The following is a 24,196-nucleotide window of genomic DNA, read 5'->3' as shown; positions in this document are numbered from 1 at the left end:
CTAAATCCATTGGCATACTTATGTGGGTTTTGTTTATTTGATCCATTAAGCTAATTTGGATCATAGGATCACAGATTTAGAGTTATAAGAGACCTTAGAAATCATTTGGCCCAGAAATTTCATTTGATAGATTAGGAAAACAGAGATCCATAAAGTTTCAATCATTTGTCCCAAGTCACACAGTTAGTATGTGGCAGAGTTGAGATTGAAACCCAAATACTGACAGTCCAAATCCAGCAATCATTCCACTGAATGATGCCGGCCTCTTAAGTATCTTCCTGTTTTCAGTGCTTCAAGTCATTTTGTGGTGTGATTTCCTAATGTTCAATGTAGACTGCAAACCATTCATGCATACACATCCTGTGGGATTCCTGTCCAAGTTCTTCCATAAGTCTGATACAAGGTATGCATCCAGTGAGTTATAACCCCTTTCTCTTGAATTACGTGGCTACCAGTGGGTCATTCAGGATATCTATTATTTATTCCTCAATCTCATTATGTGACCAACTCATCTTTCTTTCTGTTTATCCATTTCTCTGATAATTTCTTTTATGTGTCTCTTCTGTGCAATTCTTTATCTGTAATGGATTACAGCCAGTTCACTACCACCATATACCTCACCACTGACCTTTGGATCAGTCCTGACCTTCAATTCTTTAAAAGTCATGGTATTCCACAATTAGCCATTAAACATCACTGGGACAATATTAATGTTAAAAGATTTGCCTCTGTTTCAGAGCTTGAGGTAATTAAAAGAATGATACAATTTCCCAAAGGCAGTCTGTCCCATTCTGAACTTAGCTTATAATCAGTTTGCAGTGTTCAAGATTTTGTGTGTGTGTGTGTGTGTGTGTGTTTGTATTTATGTATTTATCTATCTGTTTGTCCATCTATCTATATAAATATGGAGAAATACAGATACACACACATACTCATAGATGACCTGCTCTTCCTATTTTTTTTTCAATCTCTCTACAGGTTTTCAGTGATACCTTTCCTAGCTGAGTTCTTCCCCATTCCCTCTTTTGTTGTTTGTTATTTCTTTACTCTTTCTAGTACATGACGTAGGGAAGCTGGCTTGGGCACACTTTTCCCTGTAGCCATCTTGTTGGAAATGCAATACTAGATTCTTTAAGCCAACAATCAAGTTCAAAACAATGTGAGTACAAAACTATGCCCTTCAAAATATTTTAAAAGCCTGCTCTTCTTAAAGAAAGCACAAAGTAACAAAGTTAAACTAAATTCTTTACAGTCTGGTTAGCAAATCTTTCTGTAATTCTGTTAACTAAGAGGGGAAGAATTAAATACAAATTAGTTTTTACTTTATGTGGTATTTCCTTTAAAAATTACTAGGTTAATAAATACAAAAATATTTATGGTAGAATTTTATGGTGGCAATGAATTGGAAAGTGAAGGGATGCCCATCAACTGGAGAATATTGTGATGGAACATTATTGTGTTATAGGAAATGATGAAAGGGATGGTTTCAGACAGACCTGGGAAGACTTGCATGAACTGTTGCAAAGTGAAGCGAGCAGAACCAGAAGAACAAACTATACCATAATAGCAACAATGTAAAGACAATCAACTGTCAAAGACTAAGGAACTCTGATCAATACAATGATCCACCACAACTCTAAAGGACTCATGATATAAAATGCTATCCCTCTCCAGACAGAGGATAGATGAACTAGGCATGCAAACTGAAACATATTTTTCCCCTTTATTTTTCTGCTTTTTTTCCCTTAGAATATGGGTAATGCAGAAATGTTTTACATGACTTAATCTGTATAAAAGGTATCATTTCCTGTCTTCTCAATGAGTTGGGGAGGTGACAGAGTAAGGGAGAGAATTTGGAATAGAAAATAAAAATTAAAAAAATAAACCCCAAATTACTAGGATATGGCTCAGAAAAGTTTAATTATCAGTCTTTTGGGAAATAAGGAGCTTACTGTTGAAGATCACCTGAGACTTGTACTTGGCCTAAAGTCCTTGGTTGATAAGGATAAGAAATTAGGACTAAAAATCTGGTATCCTTTCTGGAAATACAGAACAAGTTCTGAATATTAAAGTTTATGTTGCTATAAATGTATATGTGGAAAGATATACGAAGATAATATCTATGCTTTTGATGATTTTATGGGGGAACAGGCTGTGACACCTACAAGTGAGTTCTTCTACAGATGTTTAAAGAAAAATCAGAATGTAAACAATAAGGAAACAATAATCAGTTGTTGCTTTTTTCTGTTCTTGACACTGTCTTGATAAATGAGTTACTTGCATAGATTTTATATTACTAAGCTCCCTCACTGGTCCAATTTGCATAATATTTACCTTATTCTTCTGTATAAGATGAAAATCTTTCCCATAAATCAGAAGGGCATGTTCAAAATTTCTGCATTCTTCTTCTGTCCATGCTGTCATCTCTTCTGGAAAATGATCAAAACACAAAAAAATTATTTATAACAAACTACTTTGTGTGAATTACTGATTCTCATAATGTATTTCCTATAAAAAGTTGAAAATTCAAGTTCCCAAAAGACAAATTTTATCTTTTTAACATATTTTAATTTGGGACCTTTATAGTTGACAAAGTCATGAAATATGTTAATATTAAATTCTGAACCTACATTCTTGCCATTATTTCCTGATGTAAAGCTAAATCAAAGTAATAGAGAATTATTATATCTCCGTATACAAAATTATTTTGCTTTCTTTTATTTCTATAACTCTAACTTATGGACTTAAGCCAATGAACAAACATTACAACAATTTGAATGGGGGTGGGGGTGGGATAGGAAGAATGGCCTGTCCTATTGGTCTGATACACATGGTAAAATTCTGATTAGGGATTCTGTGTCATCTTGATCTATACTGAATAAAATATAACCACCAACATCAAATTTAGTGGACGCCTACCATAAGCGAGGCACCAAGATAAGATTGAAGTTTAAAAATCCTAAGTTGGTTCTTGATCCCAAAGGATTTGAAACACAACTAGTTAACAAGAAGTCATAATACCATTCAAACAATGTGGCCACCAATTTTACAATATTAGATAATTAAAAGGCTTAAAAACAAAGTAAGAGAGGCATAATACCATTCAAACAATGTGACCACCAATTTTATAATATTAGATAATTAAAAGGCTTAAAAACAAAGTAAGAGAGGTAGTTACAGAATCTAGAATCACCTAAACTCCACATTTATGTCCTCACACAGATTTGTAATCTTATCAATCAATTAAACTTTTGTTAAGTGTCTTCTAAATGCCAGACACTGTGCTAAGAACTAAAAAATAAAAGCAGAAAAAAAAATGAGGCCTGAGGAATTGCACCCATGAACCTCATAATCATATAAAAATACAAAGCATATAGCACAGATACATACATACATATGTACAGACATATATACAAACAAGAGAGACTTGACAGGTTTGGAAGACAGAAAAAATAACTGTAGAAATACTGACTAAATCCAGTTCTACTTTCCAATGGCTATTTATGATGTGATGGCAGATTAAAAAATCTAAGTGAGGGCACAAGGATAGTGTTTCAGACTCTAAGTTTCTTCAGAGCAGGGCCTGTTTTTGGTTTCTCTTTGTGGAAACAGAATATAAAATAATACCTTGTATAGAGAAGGCTCTTAATATATGCTTGTTGAACTAAATTCTCTGTTCTGTCTGGGAGACAGAATATACTCATTTTCCTATCTACTTCCTAACATTTTCCCTTTGAATTTTAGTTAGTACTGTCACAGGGACAACATGATTTGAGTCACACTCACATTTATTAGGTGCTTACTTAAGTGCACTGTTCTGTGGAAGACAGAAAGTTTAAATAAGACATAGTTCCTGTCTAAGATGAAAAAATTAAATTGTGGAGGCACAGCACTATTTCCCTCGAGCATTACTTCTACCCGTGGGACTAGCCACCGGCACATGCTGCTCCACCTAGGTTTAGAAGATAAGCCATAATAAACCTAGCCATTCATGGCTGATTCTTTGAGTCAAAAATTACCTGAAGCTCTTTCAAAGATAGCTTGTTACCAGTTGAAACAATTCAGTGGACTATCTCTAATAACTAGTTCTAGAATACTATTTTTGATTTATACATTTTCCCCAAACATGGTATGTTGCTTAGCATTACTGTGGTGCTGCATATCTCCAATGACACCTAAAGCACAAGCGGTCCATTTATAAAATGGAAGCAAATTCTGAAACAATTTTAAAAATGCAATGTAAAGCCACTTTCCAAGTATATACAAAACAAAATTAAGCAACAGTGGTCATTTTATCACAGTGCCATGATTTAACTTTTTTGGGTTCACAATCTGGCAAGAAAATTTTAATGACTCTTTTAAATACTTTTGAAAAATTGTCATTTCTGATATCTTCTTTATTCTATAACTGATTCTTCAAGAAAGTTGTAGTGATAGGGACAAAAAATTATGTTGAAAACTTCTGCTATAATAAAAATGGAGAACAGATGAAAATTAAAGGGGAAAAAGTAATCCTATCGGGATCAACTGTTAAAAGTCTTTGGTGGATATAAGCTACACTGTTTAGCTAGACCAAAAATAAACAAATATTTCTTAGGGAGGGCCTCAGCTCCTCCCATCACCTTCTTTTCCGTGGTTTCTTCTTACCTTGAGATGCTTTTCCATTGCTGCAGTATCTTTCAATTGCTTCCTTTACATTGTGATTACATTTGAGAAGTTCATATAGTGCCTAAGGCATAGGGAGAAAATACTGAAAGTCAGTCATCTGAAGTTTATACTTAGTTTTGCAATTAAGAAAAGGAACACGTTTAAAAACCAACTTTTAGAAAATGAGGCTTAAGAAAATGAGGTTGAACTTTGTATCTCTTTACTGTAGTTGTTCTGTCATACTTTGCCCTGGCCTTTCATCTCTAGCTCTGTTTCGCAGCTTGAGAAGACAAGTGGAGCAGCGGGACTCTTCCTCATTTCCTCATCCAAGTGCAGGGAACCAGGCTCAGTCTAAAGCTCCTAAGTTACTCCTGCTCCACTCTGTTGTGGCTCCAGGGAGGGCATCCCCGATGCTCCTCTAGGTGGTGCTGCCACTGCCAAAGGGCTCCTTCAGAGCTACCTCTTCTGAGGGATAAACGCTAGGTCAAAGTGGGAGCTGTGACGGTGCCAGTCTTTCTGCAGGGAGGAAAGGGGATAACTGTAGCTCTGGCTACCACCTCCCCATTTGCACTTATACCCCAACTCCAGGAGGAAATAATAAGCAGGACTGAACTGCAGATCAGCTCCCAAAGACCTCACTGGCTGAGGTCTCAGGTGACACCAGCTATTAATTTAAAATGTGAGGGCTAGCTAGGTGGCACAGTGCATAGAGCACCGGCCCTGGATTCAGGAGGACCTGAGTTCAAATCTGGCCTCAGACACTTAACACTTACTAGCTGTGTGACCCTGGGAAAGTCACTTAACCCCAATTGCCTCACTTAAAAAAAAATTTTTAAATGTGCAATGTACCAGCTGTGATGTCCACCTGTCTAAAGGTCTATTTCTACTACCTTTAGCTGGTGACACAGAAGTAAAAATAAGGGGTGGTTTAAAAGGAAGCGTCTTCAGCACTGGATGGTGCTCAGTATGCGGAGGGAGCTCAACAGTTCTTCAAAGCTACTTGACGTTGAGCTCACAGGAAGCATTTTCTCTCAACACACCAGCTCGATATAAAACAAGGCTCAAAAAGCCTAATTAAGAACAAATATCTTCTATCCTATAATTTATTATAAAGACAAATACTTTATTGCTAACCCTAAGAAAACCGAGAACATAATCACTCCTAAAAATAAACTTCTTACAGAAGTTTATGTAGAGATGATTTTGTTGCAGCAGAAAATGTTCAAACACCTACCTGTTCATTGTCCCTTGTATGTGCTCCCTCGGAAGTCCTAGCCAGCGTTTTCTCATTTCCAGTTCTTAAAGAGGTCTCAACAAGGTACTCTTTAACTTTGCTCTCCAGAACCACATCAGGACTCCACAGTAACTGGTCTTCATTTTCATAAACTGGTAAAGGAAGTTCCACTGAGTTATAAAAACAATGAATCCACGTAAGAAACTTTCTGATACTAGTAAGTTGGTCTGCTCATTGCAGAGCCTCTCTCTCGTTGGAAAGGTTTTCTCGTCATGAGGCTAAGAGTGCCAATGGCTAATCAGGATAGGGTTGGTTTTGGTTTTTGTTTTGGGGTTTGGGGAGTTTTTGAGAGATACCAGAAAGAAGAGCTTTCTTATCCTATCACAAAAAGGAGGGGAATACCTGACAGACTATGAAAATCTCAATAGTAGGACCTTTAAAATGACAATAATGTAATCAAAATAAGCTGTGAAAATTTTGCCCCATTGGAACTCTATGCTGAATTACGTAGAAATTTTTGTCTTGTGAAATCACTGAGAAAATAAGAATCAACATGACCACAGAGATGCTAGTAAATCTATCATTGTTGAAATACCCAAGGAAAGTACATTTTTCTTTCAATGAGTTTTCCCCCAAAGACCTAAAAATGCCTTTGAAATGAAGATATGATTGAGTATTAATCTTCTTAGACCTTCCTAAAAAAAGTCAGTGCAATGAACTAATAAAATTGTCAGATTACAGAGTTAAAGAGATACTAATCATTGCTCTTACAAGGAAGTATTTTAAGAAAAAGGAAACATCAGCATATAAATCTTCAGGTACAGGTCATGAATCTAAGAACTATCAATGTCCACTGGCTCATATGCAGTTGACCCTGCTCTGGAAAGTTTTCAATTGGGTGTTCTGCATTGTACAGTAACTACACTACTTGTAAGAAGACTATCCAGCCTCCCTTAATGCATCAATGATAAGACTTTTAAAAAGTGCAGGGTACATTCAAAATGTAGCTATAGGGGCAGCTAGGTGGTACAGTGGATAAAATACTGGCTCTGGATTCAGGAGGACCTGAGTTCAAATCCAGCCTCAGTCACTTGACACTTACTAGCTGTGTGACCTGAGCAAGTCACTTAACACTCACTAACCCACACACAAAAAAATGTATCTATAATAAAAGTCTTGGGATATTAAAGTTAAAAAAGTGACCAGGGAGTAAAGGAAGGTGACTAATTTTCACATGTCATTTGCAGAATGTCTCATATGTTTCATGTACAGTGTGGGCCAAAAGTCATGACGTTTCAATAAGGAAGTTTTTCCTTCCTCCCAACTTCTGTGCTCAGTGGTATATGTTATTTTGGTTTTCCTAAGTTCAAAGGGGAAAATCAAGTTTATGAAATAAGTACTAAATAAGATATGAAAATATATCTTTTACTTCCCACAATCTCACCTCCAAATTAAGTTACTTATCCCTCCCATGCATCGTCTTGCCATTTTTAAAACAAGCTTGCGATGTGTATCTATTCTGATCTGAACAGATACAGAAAGTAGAATAATTTCAAATTAAGTGGGGAAATATGAGAAACCCCCCCCCCCAATATTGAAATGCAGTGACAGACTGAATTAAATTAAACTAAATTAAATAAGCACTTATAAAGTACTGTACTAGATGTTGGGCTTCCAAAGATGAAAGCAGCCTCTGCCATCAAAAGGCTTCCACTCTACTGGGGACAGGAATGAGAGATGAGTCTAGTGGAGAGACAACCTCCCTTTCCTTAAGGAGTCCAGAAGTTAAGGAGGTAGATGTGGTAGCTCACATCTGTCATTCCTACACCTGGGGGATTCCTGAGGCTGGCAGATTGTTTGAGTTGGAAAGCTCTGAGCTGCATGAGGACTAATTGTGTCTTCACAATTGTGGTAAGCCTCTCTGATGGGAGATCTAAGGAGGGATCCCCATCCAGGCCAGAAAAATGAAGGTTAAAGCTTTCATCCTAAATAGCACTGACATGCGGTCTGGGAATGGCTGCTGTAAGAAACAACTATAGCATCTGTGCTTGAGACAGCATGGCTGTGCACAAACAGAGCTCATCTTGAGAGCCACTAAGTCTGAATGGCAGACCTGACTGCCCCAATCAGAATCAGAGCATCTCGGAATGATAAGCAACAAAGGTAATCAAAATCCAACCCATACCTAAGCAGGCATCTCTCCTGAGCCTTCTCAGCGGAGAAGGACATGGCTGGCCCTACATCTCATGGCAGGCCCTTCCACTCTTGAACAATTCTACCAGTTAGGAAGATTTTTCTTACTCTTCGATCAAAATCTGCCTTTCAGAAATGTCCACACATTTAGTGTTCTTAGTTCTGTCTCTTGGGGCTAAGGAAAGGATGTCTAATTCTTCTACATGGCGATTCTTCAACTATTTGAAAGCAGTGATTCAATTTCTTGCTGTCCCACTCACCAACCTCCCCATCTTCTCTTCTCCAGGTGAAACCTTCTTAATTCTTTCAAGTGATCTTTGTATGGCCTGGTTTAGAAGCCCTTACCATTCTGGATGTGCTCATCCAGACACATTCTAGCATGTCAATATTATTCCTAAAGAACCATTAAACTCTGAACCCCAAGCACTTGCCTGCTTAGTTTCTTCCCTGCTCTGCTATGGGGCAGCAAGTAGATTTCCCCTGTTCTTTCTTCTGCAAGTGTTTTTTCCTAAGTAAATACTCAGAATTCTCTGAAAAGGTCACATATATGACATTCTCATGACCTTAAAGATGATTCAAATCTACCATTTTCTATTAAGAGTGCTACTGTGGAGAAGCTTCTGCTGCATTGATTTGCTATTTACGAGACTGTCTGGGTGCAACAGTGGAGCTGCAGAGAGGGAGCACTCAGATAATCAGGTTTTAAAATTTTTTTAAAAAAAGTTCAATTCGGACACTTTCCATAACATCAGGACAAATCTAGGCTTGGTACAAAGAAAAACTTCCTAATAATTAGAGGTTTAGGGGGCAGCTAGGTGGCGCAATGGATAAGGCCTTGGATTCAGGAGGACCTGAGTTCAAACCCAGCCTCAGACACTTACTAGCTGTGTGACCCTGGGCAAGTCACTTAAACCCCATTGCCCTGCAAAAAACAAAACAAAACAAAACAAAACAAACAAAAAAACCACAATAACTAGAGGTTTAGGACTGCCTCAAGAGGTAATGAGCTCCCCATCTCTGGAAATCATCAGGAAAAGGCTATTTGTGGAAATGATGTAGAGGGAATTCTTGGCAACTAAGAATCCGACTTGATGGCCTCTGAAGTCTCTTCCTACTCTGCAATCCCATGGTCCTCTGACTACCTTGACACAGGCTCATACCACTGACCTGGTTACCCAGAACCTGTTTTAATAATTTTGTGACAGCTGGGCCATTTTTATTTATCTACCTTTACAGGGGTTAATTAATCAAGCAAGAGCCTTCAAAATCCAGAATCTTACCCTTTTCATTACCGCTGTACTTTCCAAGATAGGGTGGAATTTCAGCTTGATATTGTAAACCCACCATTATTTCCTAAAAGAAAGTTCAGGAGGAAAAAAAGAACTTAGTGTTATGCAAAAACAAATATTCATTATCAAGTAAGAAATACAATTTCACACAGTTTAAAAAAGAGAATTTCTCTGTTTTAGAACTAGTTAAAAAAAAGACGCTCCGGATCAAATGGTCTGAGATTATTAGTCATTCCATTTACCTTCCTTAAATCTTCAGATGAATTACCAGCATCTACTTCTACATCTTCACCCTCTGATTCCTTATCTCCATCATAAGTAGTGTTAGCTTTACACATACCCCAAAAAAGAGGGAAAGAAAAGTTAATTTACTTATTTAGGAGCTTATAGACAATAACATAAAAGCACAAAATGTTCTGACTAAAAGTATGTCTTTATACACTAATCAAAACAGGATATGTATTATGTTCTTAAAATAATGTAAGTTTAAATGGTATGCAACTATGTAAATTTCCATTTGTAAAATTAAAACCTAGCTAGTCTGCATAATGGCATTTATTTAAAAGTTAAAGTACTGTAAAGTTCTGGTTGCTGTAACACAAAAACTGACACAAATATTAGAGCCATCCTTATGTCCATCAGAATAGTGTTATCTATAACTCTTTACAAAAAGTTGGATAACTCAAATTATTTTTTTATACTTTGAAATAAGGCAAGCCAGATAGTTTTATATTGCATATGAGGAAAGATGTGAGGAATATTGGTGCTCTTTTTATGAATTGCTTATTCGATGATTTTGAGCTTTGACATACTCCAACTGGTATACTCTCAGGACTGAAGGAGAAAAGAGAGTAAAATAAAATGCCAACAATAATAAAAATCTTTTTGAATACTGATGGATTTTCAAAACCAAGGGTAGCAAGAGGGCTTTTCTGAATCAACAAAAACTTCTGTGAAATTTCATGGCTGAACTAAGATTAGTTACCATAGCAATAGATGAGTCTCACGACAGAAAACAGAGTTAATTCAGCAAGACTAGGTTAATTTATTTATTTTTAAAGCCATCACATTTTTCCTATGCCATGACAAAAGGTAACAGATTTGAATTATACTAGCATTTGGAAGAAATTTGGGTAGTCATTTAACCAATAATTATTAGTTTTCCTACATCTTAAAGGTCGAGGGAAGAAATCTGTAGCTTCATGTGAAGTCACTGATGGTGTTAAATCATCAGCAGAAGACTGTGTTTCTTCATCATCACCTGACAAGAGGTCTTTTGCTATTTCCTCCTATAGGAGAAAGAAGGCAAACTATAGTTAGAGGTGGGCAAATTTCACTCGAATTTTAAAAATCATCCTTTATACCTTCCTATTCTGAACAAATTAAGGATTGCTTGAAGCCACCTAGGCTTTGAAAGAAGTGGATTACAAATTCTCCTTGGTCCAAGAACTATAAATATGATCTCAACTGGAGCTTGGCTATATTTCACCAAGTACTATATTAATCTCTAATTCTTGAAAACACTGAACAATAAATAATACTCTCACTCTGCTTAATCTGTGAAAATGCAAAAGGTATGCCTGAAGCAGTAAAACAATTTTTAAGATGGACTTTCATAAGAAACAATATCTAACACAAAAACAAACCCTGCCAAAAACCACCAAAAGATGATAAACTACTGAAAAAAGTGCTGTGCTACATATTTAAAAAAATATGAAATACAGTAGTTATAATTATTCTTCAAGCTCACATGGCATGACTGATGCCTTACACTGTGGTTTATCAGATTACAGAAAAGTACCCAGCAAATCCCATCTATCTGAGGCCCAATCTCAATCCTCTTTGGATATTAAAAACCTGATGAATTCCTATCAGTTACATTTTTTTTTGATTGTGTGTAAGACAATTGGGGTTAAGTGACTTGCCCAGGGTCATATCAATTACATTTAATTAAACATTTCAAAGTCACCATTTGAAATTTCACTTCTTTCTAAGCATAATATAGGTAATCTGTACCTTTAAAAAGCGCAGGACTATGAAGTAATAAATAACCATATTAATAGATTGGATATATTAAAATGAAAACAAATTATTGTTAGAAGCTTCATTAATAAGGCAGATATAATCCAACAGACTTGGTATGTGAATTCTCTTCACTATTCTTTCTCTTTCCCTGGACAGACTGCAATTCTTGTATTCTGGTAAAACTGAGTGAGTGACTTGAGTGTGTGCATCTTCTGCCTCTCTTTAGAATGTTCCTTATAGGCTAGGGCAGTCTAGGTAGCATATCACCTACTCCCAGGTAACCAGATGAAGAAAATTTCAGGCAAGTGGTTACTATGTCAGCTGGGCCTGCTGACAACACCTAAGAAGGCCCTGAATTTGTGAGAACACCAACACCTCCCACTTCTGGTTCTAAAATGCCACTGATCGAAAGTTGAATATGTTGGATTGTAAACTGCCCAAGCCTCTCCAACTTGGTCAAAAGGAGTTCTGGTCCTAGAGGACATGTCAATTTAGGTATTACTATACTTATGTTTCTTCAGGATCATAAATTACGGGTGTATCTAAGTTTAGATACATTGTATCCATCACAATAAAGCCCAAATCCGTGGGTAAATTCACAAGCTCATGTAGAAATAGAAATAATTACTGACTATAAATTATTTGTGACCAAACAAACACATCAAAAACTCCATATTCACTGATCAACAAGTACCGACTATGCCGTAGGCACTGTGCCAGAAGATAAGGGATAAAAAGACAAATATGAAACAGTCCCTACCCCCAAGGGGCTTATATTGTTATTTAAAATGAAGCCAAGGGCAAGAGAAAAACATAAGAGGCAGCACTGGAATGTAAGCTCCTTGAAGGTAAGGGAAGTTTCACTTTTGTTTTATAGCCTCATCATTTAACTTAGTACCTAGTCAAACTGAACTGAACAACAGATCATATCCATATAAAAATAAAAAGTAGCCAAGAACCAAAGATGACATATTTTTTAAAAAGTTTAAATGATGATCAACATAATTAGTGGCAACTTACCTTGTCCAGTGTCATATCTGGTAATTCATCTGCAAGTTCACTTGGGGAGCTATTTGCACTGGAACCTGCTATTCCCGGAATTGTCGATTCATAGCCATAGAATGCCAGCAAATCTTCCAAAGGCATATTTCCTTCCTTTTCAAACAAAAATATATATAAACAACAAATATGTACTCTGCAAAGATGGCCCATTATTGAATTACAAGTAAACAAAATATCTTTACTATTTAGCATATTCTAAAAAGCATATAAAGAAACTAAGCTATGTAGAGTGCATCGAGAACAAAGGAATTAACTACAGTTGAGGTGGAAACAGCACAACTTCAAAAAAATTATATTTTTAGTTGATGAGTTGAATATACTACTTACAAAGAAGATCACAATAAATTCCAAGTCCCTAAATAGTTGGTTTTTTGTGTAGATGCTTTTAATTTTATATCTCAGTTCAAAGGTGACTCTTATTAAAGCTTCCACTGAACCAGTTGCTTTAGGTGCCACTAGCTCAGGTTGCTTTTAAATTTCTCCTCATTTCTCACAAGAGAGAATTTATTGGCACTATATTAACTGATATGTTCCTATACCCCCAGAAAGAACGACACTTTTATTCATTCATCAGTTTATGCTTCACTCTAATTAGAAAACCTGCAGCTGGAAATTGCTGCTGAAAGTTTACTAACGTATCTGGCCCTGGCTATTATATAACGATAACATTTTCATGTTACTGAAATGAAGCTACAGTTGTCTGATACTGAATTCTTCTTGATCATCTACAGCAGCTGACACTTTTCTCTTCCTAATTCTCCCCCTACCTCTCTGACTGTTCCTTCTTGGTCTTCCTTGAATGTTTCTCTTTTGGCACATTGGCATGAGAGTCCTTCAATGCTCTGTCCTCCATTCTCTTCCATTCTCCCTCCTTTAGCTATTTCTGCTGCCTTCATGGCTTAAATTATGATCGCCATGTAGAAGATTCTTCAATATCTACACATTCAGTCCTAATGTCTTCTCCTCAGAATTCTATTCCCTCATTTCCAGGTGCTTGCTGGACTCTCCACTTGTATGTACCACCACACCTTAAACTCAACATGTTCAAAACTTAACTCATTATCTTCCTCCAAAATCTTCCCTCTCCTAACTTTCATATTTCTGTTCAGAGCACCACCATCCTCCCAGTCACTGAGGTTCAAAACCTTGGAATCAACTAGAAAGAATGAATTGGCTATAAGGAGTTGCTGCAGACAGTGGAACTATTTGAGGAAAGACTTGATTGTAGAGAGATAGAGAAAGATGGAGAGAGGTCTGTGACAGAGAAAAATGCCTTCCAAAACATCTTCTCATGTCTGGACTATGGAAACAAGACAGGAGACCACCTGGTTGACCAGACTTGAAGGATGAAGAAGCTCATGGGAAGTCTGATGAGAAATGGAACACTGGTCAGTACTGCTCACTTGGAAAGACAAAAGGACTGTGGGACCAACAATCAAGTCAGCCAGATGCTGACAGAGAGCAAAGACTGTGAAGCAGTTGTATTGTTATAAATATAGTAGAGATGGAAATACACATGTTAGGTGCATGTAAGAAGTGACTCTCACCCACGGGCCCCCAAATAGCTACATATTCTCCATCGTTGGAGATTCCAATGTATAAGACAATGAGCAAATAGGGCTCTTCAAAAACATTAATAGGTGTGGTATAAAGTCTATAGTGTTATGTATAACATGAGACTTGAGTTCTGATCTAAATGTCATCATATGTGTTTGATTACATGGCAAGTATTATTTGTTAAAAACATTCCTGGTTACTGCATGCCATTTGTGACTAGAATTTACTGAGCTTCTCTATGTTAATTTCTGAACCCTATGATGAGAAATTAAAATGTAATTAAAAGTGTATATAATAGTCCAGACTTTAAAAACTCAAGCCTCATACAATATTTAACACTTCACATATACTTACTTTGTTTCTGCAAACTTGCCTCTCCTTATGTCATTGTGTTGCTCTCAGCTGGACCTGTTTCCTGCCAGTCACTTTTGACCTGGCCTCCCTAACCATGCCACCTTCTATCCTCCTACCCCCCCCATCTAATCAGTTTTTAATTCCTGTTAATTCTATATCTGTGAATATTTCTATGTCTGTCTCCTCCATTCTACCCACTGTACCAACATCCCACTTCAGGCTCTCATTACTTCTGCCTCAACAATCGTAACAAAATTCCACAAGATTTTCCTGCCTTCAGAAGATCCTCCCCTCCCGTGAATCCTTTACCCGACTTCCAAAGTAAACTTACTAATACAGTGGTCTGATCACATCACTACTTTCCTCAAAAACTGTAAAGTACTTCCTCACTATCTCTAGGTTAAAATATAAACTTCTTGTCCTGCCATTCAAAGGCCCCCATCATCGGGTGACAAAATATTTCCTAGCCTTATGTTATGCTACTCTCCTTCCCTGGCCCACAATGTAAACAACTGGCCTACTCACTGTTCCTCCACCTCATTCTGTACTCTCTGCCTCTTGTGCATTTGACAGTCTGTCTCTCATGCTTGGAAAACTTTTCCCTGACTTTTCTATCCCAAGGTCTAACTTTAAGTGCCACCTCTCCTTTGTGAAGCCTTCCCAGATAATTCCCCCAAAGCAATGATCACCCTTTCCCTCCCCATACCTCTTCTCAATCTTTATGCATTCATTTTACCCTAACTAGTATCATTTCTTTGTATCTTTAATGTTGAGCCCTACCCCAAGAGATGCTTTAGCCAACACTTGAACTGAAATGAAGTTACTATGATTATTTAAAGATGATAGCACTTTGGTGAAAAAAAAAAGGAAGTCACTTGTCTGAGGTCAGAATCAGCTTTGATTCTGACACTCAATCTCAGTTATTGCTATTCTTTAGGGACTAAGTATAAATTATTTTGAAATTGTCATATCTTACTGTAGATAGAAATATTTTTGAAACTATCATCTTATTGTAGATTGTTTTCTTTATTAAAGTTTAAACACATATGAAAGTAAACTTATATTTGCTATATTCCCTAACTATTTCAATTCAAACATATAGAGAGAGAGGGTTCATGGGTTAGGAAAGGTATAGTGGAAAAAATTCTCATTTTGGAGTCAGAAGACCTAGCTCTAAATCTTGTTGCTGTTTTTTTATGCCTATGACCTTGAACAAGTCACTTGCTCGCTGACCCTTAGTTCTCTCACCTGCAAATTGAAGAGGACGGACTAGATTACCTCTAAGGTCCCTTACAATTCTAAATTGATGATGCTCTGTTAACTAATTTATCTGTAATTGTTGAGAACTCATATTACTAAATTCCAAACAAATGTCACTCACCTGAGTTAATCGTTTACATGTTTTTGTGTATCAAAATCTATTATGTGATTGTGAAAAGCTGATTTATTGACTTCTGTACATTTGTATTTAGAGATCTAAAGAATACAGTCCACTCTGAGAATGAATCATGATGCAATTTGAAAGGAGAAATGATTTCTAACTAGCAAACATATCAAAAGCATCTAGAGTGAGGCCCTGCTAAAAATATAAACACAATTCTGTCTTCTTAAAAACATGTTAAGCACTATAGAAGTCACAGGTAGAAAAACTGCTTTAATCTACTGGTCAGAATTAGAGTACTCCATATGTAAATTTTACAAAACAGTCTACAGCTGAAGCAATTAGGTACATAAAAACTGAATGAGTTTATCTATAGTGAATTAGTAGTAGAACCAAAGATTTGTAATACAGTGTCCTATTCCAGGGATTCAAGTGGCTTTTTAAAGGCATTTTATTAACTCCAATTTAATTTTAAGCATCCCATTTCCTAATTATATAATTTACTGACTTGGCTGATCTTAAAAGGCTTGAAGAATTTTTCTTCAATAGATCTTTCTGCTGGAATTCAACAGTGATAAGTACAGATTTAAAAAAATGAAAACCTCCCCTAAAGGCTTTAATGGTAGAAATTAACACCATTTTAAATTCATGCTTTAAAATGAAAGAGTTATCAAAAGAAAGGGACAACACTGAAGCAATGCATATTAGTTAGTTCAAACTTCTCTCTCACCAAACCTTTACAAGAGCCAGTAAGAGGTTTAACTGTTAGCATATTGATAACTCCTTTCTGGCTTCTTGTTATCTACTGAGACACTAAAAATTATGCTTCTTTGTTTTTTATTTTTTGCAGAGAAATGAAGCTTAAGTGACTTGCCCAGGGTCACACAGAGAAAGCATGCTGTTTTCTAACTCTTGAATAACATCTGCAAGTTAAACTGCCACCCTGGTGGCCTGATTTTTCAATTCTATGTCATAGCTCTGCTATTATGGGTCAGAGCTACCTAATAAATGTGGCTCACAAACTCTTCCGCACTTAAAGGGAAGAAAGGACCTAGTATTGGACCTATGTCCAATACTAGAATACTAGAAGCTGGTCTGGGCAAGGTCCAAGGCTAAATTGCAGTAAAGAGGTACAACAGGTAGTGGAGCATTTGCTCTCATCAACTTTTGTGGTCACTCTATCTATCCTCCAGGAGGGGGTAAATAGGGGATAATTGTCTTCTTCTCATGTCAGAGAATTTCCTAATAGTTCTATCCCTAAATTTCCAATTGGCTTTGCTTTCATGAGGAAGAAGCAAAGAGTACATGTCGTTGAACATCTGTTCAAACTTCAGATTATCAATAAAATATAGAATTAAATACAGCTAGCTGTATCTGTGCAGGACAGATAGAGGAATAATACTCATGAGCAGTAGACAGACTGAGGTTCTGGTCTCTGTCCCAAAGATGACCGTAAACAGATTAAGACGTCTTTGTATTTTTCTATCTATGATAACTAAGGTAATAAATAATACTGCCTTCTCAGGCCACAGGGATGTGTTGAGGATATAAGTCCTTTGAATTCTCCAGGGGAAAGGTGTTATATAAATCCCGAGTATTATCATTATTATGAGTAAGGGAATAACTATGAGAATAACCTTCATTCTGGTCTGGGAAGAAACATACAAATACAGAGGCTAGTTTTAGATAGATGGAGCTTTATGTGACTAAGATACAAAAAGTTGATAAGAGCCATGCCAACCAGATGCTTACAATCAGAAGGAAAAACTAAATTATAGTTCTACCTTCTCTCCTCATCTACATACATACTACATACTACTTATATACATATACACCTCCCCCAATATACTAAGATACACTAAAAAATGAAGTAAAGTAAAATGGAATTTTCAAAAAGAAAATACCCTTTGCATATAGATCCTCTTAAACCAAGGTGAAGTTACACATTCTAGAAGATAAGTGTATTCCCTTCCCATTCACACATTTTTCTCTTATTAATTTAGACTTAAGTGTAGTAGGTACATAATGTGTAATTCAATTCTTTATTGGACACCACTCCTTTGTAATACTTGGTAAAATTTTTTCAGTAATGTGGCTAGGCCCTAGAAGGTAGCACCCTAAAGATACCTCTCCTATCTAGTTCTGTTTCATATTGCATGTTTAAAAGTTTTATGGCAAATGCCATATTTTGAAAGATATGAAAAATTGGACATCTGACTATATTTGCTTTTTAAAAGATGATTTTAGGAAGTGTTTTTCACCAATCAACATTTAAAAGTAAAATACAATGTATCTTCTTTAAATATTTTAGAAGTATTTCCTATTTGGCATAAATTCAGGACCAAACCGGCAAGGCAGTGTGGTCTTCTAAAAAGAATGCTAGGCTGAGATTCGAGAGACCTCCATTTTAATTTGATCTACAAATACAGTCACTCTATGACTGTACCTTGGCTATAATAGTAGTTACCATACTTACCTCACAGAAGGAGTATGAGGATAAAATGAATTAACAGAGTATAAATTATTAACAGTGTCCTAAAAATGTAAAGTACAGCAACAGAACATGAGGCTAGTCCAAAACCATGGGGCAAAAATCCTTCATCTCTCTCCATGTTAAGCTTTGTTAACATTTTAAACCTCATTATATGAAATAGAGCCATACAATAATCTTTCCTACCTTTTCTAAATCTTCTATTTCAGAACTGAAGTTTTTGCCCTCATCCATCATTTCTTCTTCTTCAAGAGTTCTTTCGTCATCATAGTCATGTACCAACATTTCAGCAGTGGGGTCAAAATCATGATCCTCAGAAGACAAAGACCCAACTATAATAAAAATAATCCAAGTCACTTGACATATCCGCAAAATACTTACAAAGTAAAGTTGTGTTCTCTAAACTATAGGTCTATGTATTTCATGAAATCCATTTATTTGTAGCCTACACAATAAAGCATACTACCACAAGACCACAGTAATACCCCTTTAAACCTTACTGCCCGGAGAAAAGGCATACTGAAGCATGGCAGTACATGGGTCTGAAACAAAACTTGACTCTATGACTTGGTGGACCTAGGCTCAAATCCTGGCTCTGACACAGATTTTTACCATCTGTGTGGCCTTAGGCAAGTCATTTAAACTGTCTGGAACTTGACTTCCTCTTCTGTGTCATGAAGAGTTTGGCCTACTTGGCTTCTAAGAGCCCCTTACAGCTAGCTCTAGAGCTAGGATCCCGGTAGCCCGAAGAGGAGATTTTCTTGTTGACCAGAAAAAGTCAAACTTACTAGAAAGTCTTAACAAATAAAGCAAAATCAGAATGCAGCCCATAGGCAAAAAGAGATTTAGTCTCTACAGCAGAGATTCTAAATTTCAAGAGGGCAGGAGTTGAGTTCTAATTATCTCTGTATCTGCCCACAGTTCTTTGTATTTAAAGTAGGTGTTTAACAGAGGAACCAAGATACACCATTAAAATCCATTACCTTTTAAAGGTGGTTTTAGTTCATTTAGGAGGAAAACATTTCCCAATTAGGAAAGAAACCAATTTCTTAAAAACCGGTTATGGGATACGCTATCTGTGTATGTTTCCTTTTAAACAGCTATTGCCAAAACAATTCATTCTTTGAAAGAGTGGTCACTTTTTTCATTTCCATAAAGTCCCATTGTTATACTCAAGTAAAACTTTATAAATCTTATTTTGTATTATATCTTAAAGTTAATGATAAAAAATTAAAAAGTTCTTAAGGGTTATTTGGAGGAAAAGCCTGTTATTAAAACATTTTCACAGAATTTTCAAATATAATACTGTATTCCTTAGCTCTCATCAGTTTGTTCATAACTCTTTATGGCAAAATTAAATTCAGAGGCAATAGTATTCTTCAACAAGAAAGCAAAACAGAAGAAAAAATGGAAAACTGATGACAAAATCCCAAGAGCCCCATGTTACTAAATTTAAGAAAAAAATGGCTTTCCTCCATTTGTTTCACACTGCTCTTTATTCAACCAGACCCATTAATTTTTCACTATTTTAAAAATCCCAGAACCATTTTGGTGCTTCTTCTGACTTCACAAAACCTCAACCAACATTCCTAAAAGTTAATACAACTGCTATAGAATGTATTTCTTTTAAGTATACTTCTGTAATTATAAACTAAAAAAGATTGCCTGGTGAGATGGCTTATACCTACTAGAACATTAAAGCTTTTTGGAATAATAAAGTGATGTTTTTTCCAGAGAAAAGTATGAATTTGAAAGACTCTAAACCAAAATATATGCCACTAAATTTTGGTTTTTTTGAGTAACTCCTGGGAAGTTCTCCCATATTCCTGAGCTCTGAGGTTTAATTACATTGTGTCCTACTAACCAGATTCCATGGCACTTTAATGGTATAATTGCAAAATTAGATGATACTATGATCCTAAAGTTCTCTGGTAGCCCCACACCCCGGCACAATGTGCTTGTAATATATATTAGTTCATTAATTTAAAACAAGATGTATTCTATATGGCTACCAAGACAGTGACTGATCATCAATTTCACTTAGGTATATCTGTACAATAGCAGAAAGCTGAGTAAAATAACCCAAAAAAACCAACTTCCTCATCACCTAAGGTGGCTGGAATCATCAAAGCAGCCTTAGTTTGATTTTCTCTTCCTGAACACAAATTATCACAAAGAAATGTATAAAGCAGAGACTGAAATAGTAATGTTTTAATTTACACTTAGAAATGTTTTTTTAAAACCACTTGTAAGAAAAATTTGTCAACTTGGAGTGTTTTGCTCTTTGATAAATAACTTTTCTAGGTTCATAAAATGATATCCTAAATTATGTCTTTTAAAAAATTTTTAGACTTAATCTATAATTCCATGTCTCACTTCCATATGAATGTGAATGTACTGAGTGCTGTTGCTTTGTTTTTATCAATTAATGCTAAAAAATTTAGTATTCATTGCTGCATTAAGTTTTAAAAACATTTCCCAGAATGTATTCTAGTTGACAATTATCTTTAAATCCCTTTATATCAAACTAAAACCGACTTGCTTAAGAGTAATGATGTCTATTCTACTAACCTCAAATATTAAGTAATTTGGAGATCAATTACTTAATGCTATTTAAAGAAATCCGCTTAAAGGAAGATACTCAGTTAAATGGCGTTTATGATTCTACTGAGAGCATCTTAAAGAGTCACCTTCCCTGTTTCCTCTTATTTTCTCCTTTATTATTAGACTTTTCCTTTATGATCAGACTCATAAACAGAACATAACAGACTCAAACGGGAAGGGACTTTAAAGATCTTCTAATCTAATCTTCTCATTTTACAGATGATAATTAGGACAACAGCCAACTTGGGTTTCCAACACAAAACTTGCCAAAAATTTTAATCTATGTAAGAGTCAAAATAAGTTGGGGGTGGGGGGCAGTGTTATGTGGTCCAAAGTCCAAGTAACTGTCAAAATTTACATGAGGAGTCAATCTCTTTCAAAATTTCAAAGCAAACCCTGAAGTTAGTAGACTTAACAGTATTCCAAGAAAACTTTTTTAAAGCAATGTTTTCCAGGTCTGTCCCAAATTTGATGGCTAAGAGTCAAGACACATACTATTTAAAAAGCAAACATTCATTTTTGTTACCTATACGCTTAACTTCTGTGGAACTAAAGGTGAATTTTCCCAACTGGTCCCGTTAAAAAAAAAAGTCATGAAAAAGATTACAACTGTTTTGTTCCTCGAACCATTAAATCATAGATACAAAATAAAACGCAGGGAGCGATGAGAGCATCTAGAGAGTTTGCAGTTGGGGGGAATGCCTCGGGCCAGAGCTTCTCCAAGCCCCGTTACCACTCGCCGCCCGCTGGGACCACGGAAGGGGGAAGGAAACGGGACAAACCTGGGCTCGAACTTCCAAAGGAAGCCTGGAGAGGAGAGAGAAGAAGAAGAGAAGCGGGGTTAGGGCAGCCCAGCCGGGGGGCGCACGGCGCCGAGCCCCGAGAAGAGCGGCGCGCGGCGGGCTCCGGGACGGGCGGGAGGCGGGGCCGGAGGCAGCCCCGCGGCGGCTGCGGCCGCTGCCCGCACCAGAGCCGCAGCCCGGCCCCGCGGTCCCGGCCCGCTCCCCCCCGCCCCCGCCCCCACGCCTCCCGGCTGCCTCCTCTTCCTCCCCAAGTGCCGGGCGCCCCAGACTTGCCGCGGGCCGGGGGGTGGGGGTGGGGGGAGGGAGGGGAGCGGTGGGGGGGTGAGGGGGGGGGGGTGGGGAAGGAGCCCGGCGCGAACCGGCAACTTCCAGCCGCCCTTTTCGCTCAGGAAGTTGCCAAGCTTCGGAGAAGCGAAACCGGCGCAATGGGCTAGTAGCGCCGCCGCTCCCCCGCCATCCCCTCCCGGGCGTCCCCGCCTCCCTCGGCCCCGCAGCCGCCGCGGGAGCGAGCCAGCCTCCCGACCCCCCATTGTAACGACGCCACACCTCTCCCCTGCCCTCCCAGCCAGGCCCCGCCGCTCTGCCTCCAGCCAGCCCCGGGGCGGGCGCGGGAGGCCGGGCCCGGGGCGCAGCCTCCTCGTCCCATTCCGGGCCCCCCCCCCAAGCGCGGCCGCCTGCGTCCCCGTCCCGGCTCCCTAGATGCAGCTGCTCCCGCTCTCTGCCCCGGTTCGGGTCTCTGGGATGCTGCTGCTCGCTGTCCCCAGGTTGCCCGAAGGGGAACACGGCTCCCACCCCGAGCCCATCCCGGCCTGCGAGCCCGCCGCCGCCCCTCCCTCCCTCCCTCCGTCCGTCCGTCCCGCTCCGCTCCCCAGCTCCATCGCCGCACAAGTCCGCTCCTCTCCCCCGGCCTGCGGGAGAGCTCCGGACCGGGGTGGGGGGGCGGCCCTCTCCATCGCCAACTCCGCGCAAGGACAGCTCCGTCCCATCGCCTCCGGCCATCCTCCCGGGGGAGCCCGGGCAGCGCCGCCCCCCCCCCCCAGCCCCGCGTCCAGACGCTTCAAAGTGGGCCAGGGAGCGGGAGGTGCAGCTCGGTGTGCGGGACAAAGTGGGGGAGGGTCCTACCCTGCTCCCCTGGGGCGCCCTCCGACCCCAGGCTCCCCCAGCTCCGCCGGCACGTCTCCCGCAGACCAAGGGGCGCATCCCGCAGCTAAGAGGAAAGTGCAGTCCCAAGCCCCGGGGCTACTCAGCCCCGGCTCTGGGCCGGAGGTCCCCTCCGCGCCCGCTCACTCTGCGGGGTGAGGGGGCAGCCTCCCTCCCTTCGCTTCCCCCGCCCCGAAGCGGTGGCGCAGCCCGCTGCCCGCTTTGCAATCCGGCCCCGGGAGGTTGGGGGGGGGGGTGTCGAAGGAGGTTCAGCCGGTTTCCACCCACCTACCTCCAGCCCAGAGGAGGGAGCGGGTACCGCCGGTTCCCCGCGTCACCCCCGGCGGGCGGGATCCCCGGGGCCGGGCTCTGCGACCATCCTCGGGCCAAGCCTGGCCCCGGCCGGACGCCTCGGTCCCCTCTCCATCCCCCGGCCGGGCTGGAGTCGGCGCCGAGCCGGAGCGGCCGCTGCCGCCGCCGTCGTCGCGGCCTAGTCCCGGAGGAGCCCGAGCCCGCTCCCGCCCCCCCAGCCAGCCCCGCCACCGGCCCGGTCCTCTCCCGGAGGGCCCCGGCGCCGACCGTCCGGCCCAAGGGGAGGCCGCGGAGGGCGGCTGGGGTCCCCTGGGCCGGTCGGGCAGCTGCCCGAGCCCGGCGGGCGCCCGGTCCAGCCCCGCCGCTCCTGCCCGGTTTCCCTGCTCACCTCCGCCATATTGGTACCTTTAGGGCGAACGAGCAGCGCTGCGCCCAGTCCCCGGATGGGGCCGCTGAGCCAATCGCAGCCGCCGCCGCCGCGGTCGGCCCGGCGCACCCGCCCGGCGGCGGAGGCGGCTCGGCCCCCATAGGGCAGGGAGCGGGGCAGGGCGACACCCCCAGCCCGGCCGAGCACACCCACCCCACCCCAGCCGCCCCTTCTTGCCCCACGGAGCCCCCCGCCCCCCGCCGCCTTGCTCCGACCCGGCCGGGCCCCCCACTCACCCGCCCGGGCTTCGGGCTTTGGGCTTCGACAAAGTTCCCGCAGCCTGGTTGGGGAGACGAGAGTGCCCAGACGGACGGTCCCGGGAGTTCCCTGGGGTGCAGGAGCCGAGGGTCGAGGCGCGGGACGAAAGCAAGCACGCCCAGGCCGCCGCAGCCCCCGCAGTGCTGGAGGGGCCGCGCCGGGGACGGCTTTAGGACAGCAGGGGCTGCCCAACCCGATCCCTCCAGGCGGTGGCCGGGTCTGTGGGCTCAGAGCAGGCGGGACAGTTCCTATTCCGGGGGAGGAGACTTGGGACTGCGCGGCCCCGGGGGGTGGGGGGTGGGGGGAGGAGAACTCCGCGGAGGAATAGACCCCTGGAGGCTGGGAGGTGGGGCAAACTGACGGACCCCCAAAGCCCCGGAGCCGGGGATGGGCAGAGACTTCCGAGGGTGCAAGGATGA

The 24,196-nt window shown here is 40.4% G+C and overlaps 1 protein-coding gene across 6 annotated transcripts in view; it reads right to left on the bottom strand.

Moving 5' to 3' along the window:
- Nucleotides 1–23,850, bottom strand: part of MIER3 (MIER family member 3) — a 31,245-nt gene extending 7,395 nt beyond the window's left edge. Inside the window, exons 1-11 of one of the 6 annotated variants that reach the window (XM_043975331.1) lie at nucleotides 22,763–22,778; nucleotides 21,620–21,644; nucleotides 21,364–21,406; nucleotides 18,420–18,565; nucleotides 12,409–12,543; nucleotides 10,532–10,652; nucleotides 9,606–9,691; nucleotides 9,355–9,427; nucleotides 5,882–6,033; nucleotides 4,648–4,729; nucleotides 2,335–2,429 (exon numbers count right to left, since the gene is read on the bottom strand). In XM_043975331.1, coding sequence (XP_043831266.1) covers nucleotides 2,335–2,429; nucleotides 4,648–4,729; nucleotides 5,882–6,033; nucleotides 9,355–9,427; nucleotides 9,606–9,691; nucleotides 10,532–10,652; nucleotides 12,409–12,543; nucleotides 18,420–18,518 — 843 coding nt within the window. In that variant the 5' untranslated portion in view covers nucleotides 18,519–18,565; nucleotides 21,364–21,406; nucleotides 21,620–21,644; nucleotides 22,763–22,778. Of the gene's footprint in view, nucleotides 1–2,334; nucleotides 2,430–4,647; nucleotides 4,730–5,881; nucleotides 6,034–9,354; nucleotides 9,428–9,605; nucleotides 9,692–10,531; nucleotides 10,653–12,408; nucleotides 12,544–18,419; nucleotides 18,566–21,363; nucleotides 21,645–22,762; nucleotides 22,779–23,480; nucleotides 23,505–23,755 lie in introns of those variants that run through there. The other 5 variants (XM_043975330.1, XM_043975327.1, XM_043975325.1 and 2 more) reach the window with 5 other exon arrangements.
- Between the last annotated feature and the right edge of the window lie 346 nt (nucleotides 23,851–24,196).

This window comes from Dromiciops gliroides, chromosome 1 (genome assembly GCF_019393635.1).
Source record: "Dromiciops gliroides isolate mDroGli1 chromosome 1, mDroGli1.pri, whole genome shotgun sequence".
Lineage (NCBI taxonomy): Eukaryota > Metazoa > Chordata > Mammalia > Microbiotheria > Microbiotheriidae > Dromiciops > Dromiciops gliroides.
The sequence above is the reverse complement of the archived record's forward strand: the minus strand, read 5'-3'. Positions and strand labels throughout refer to the sequence as shown.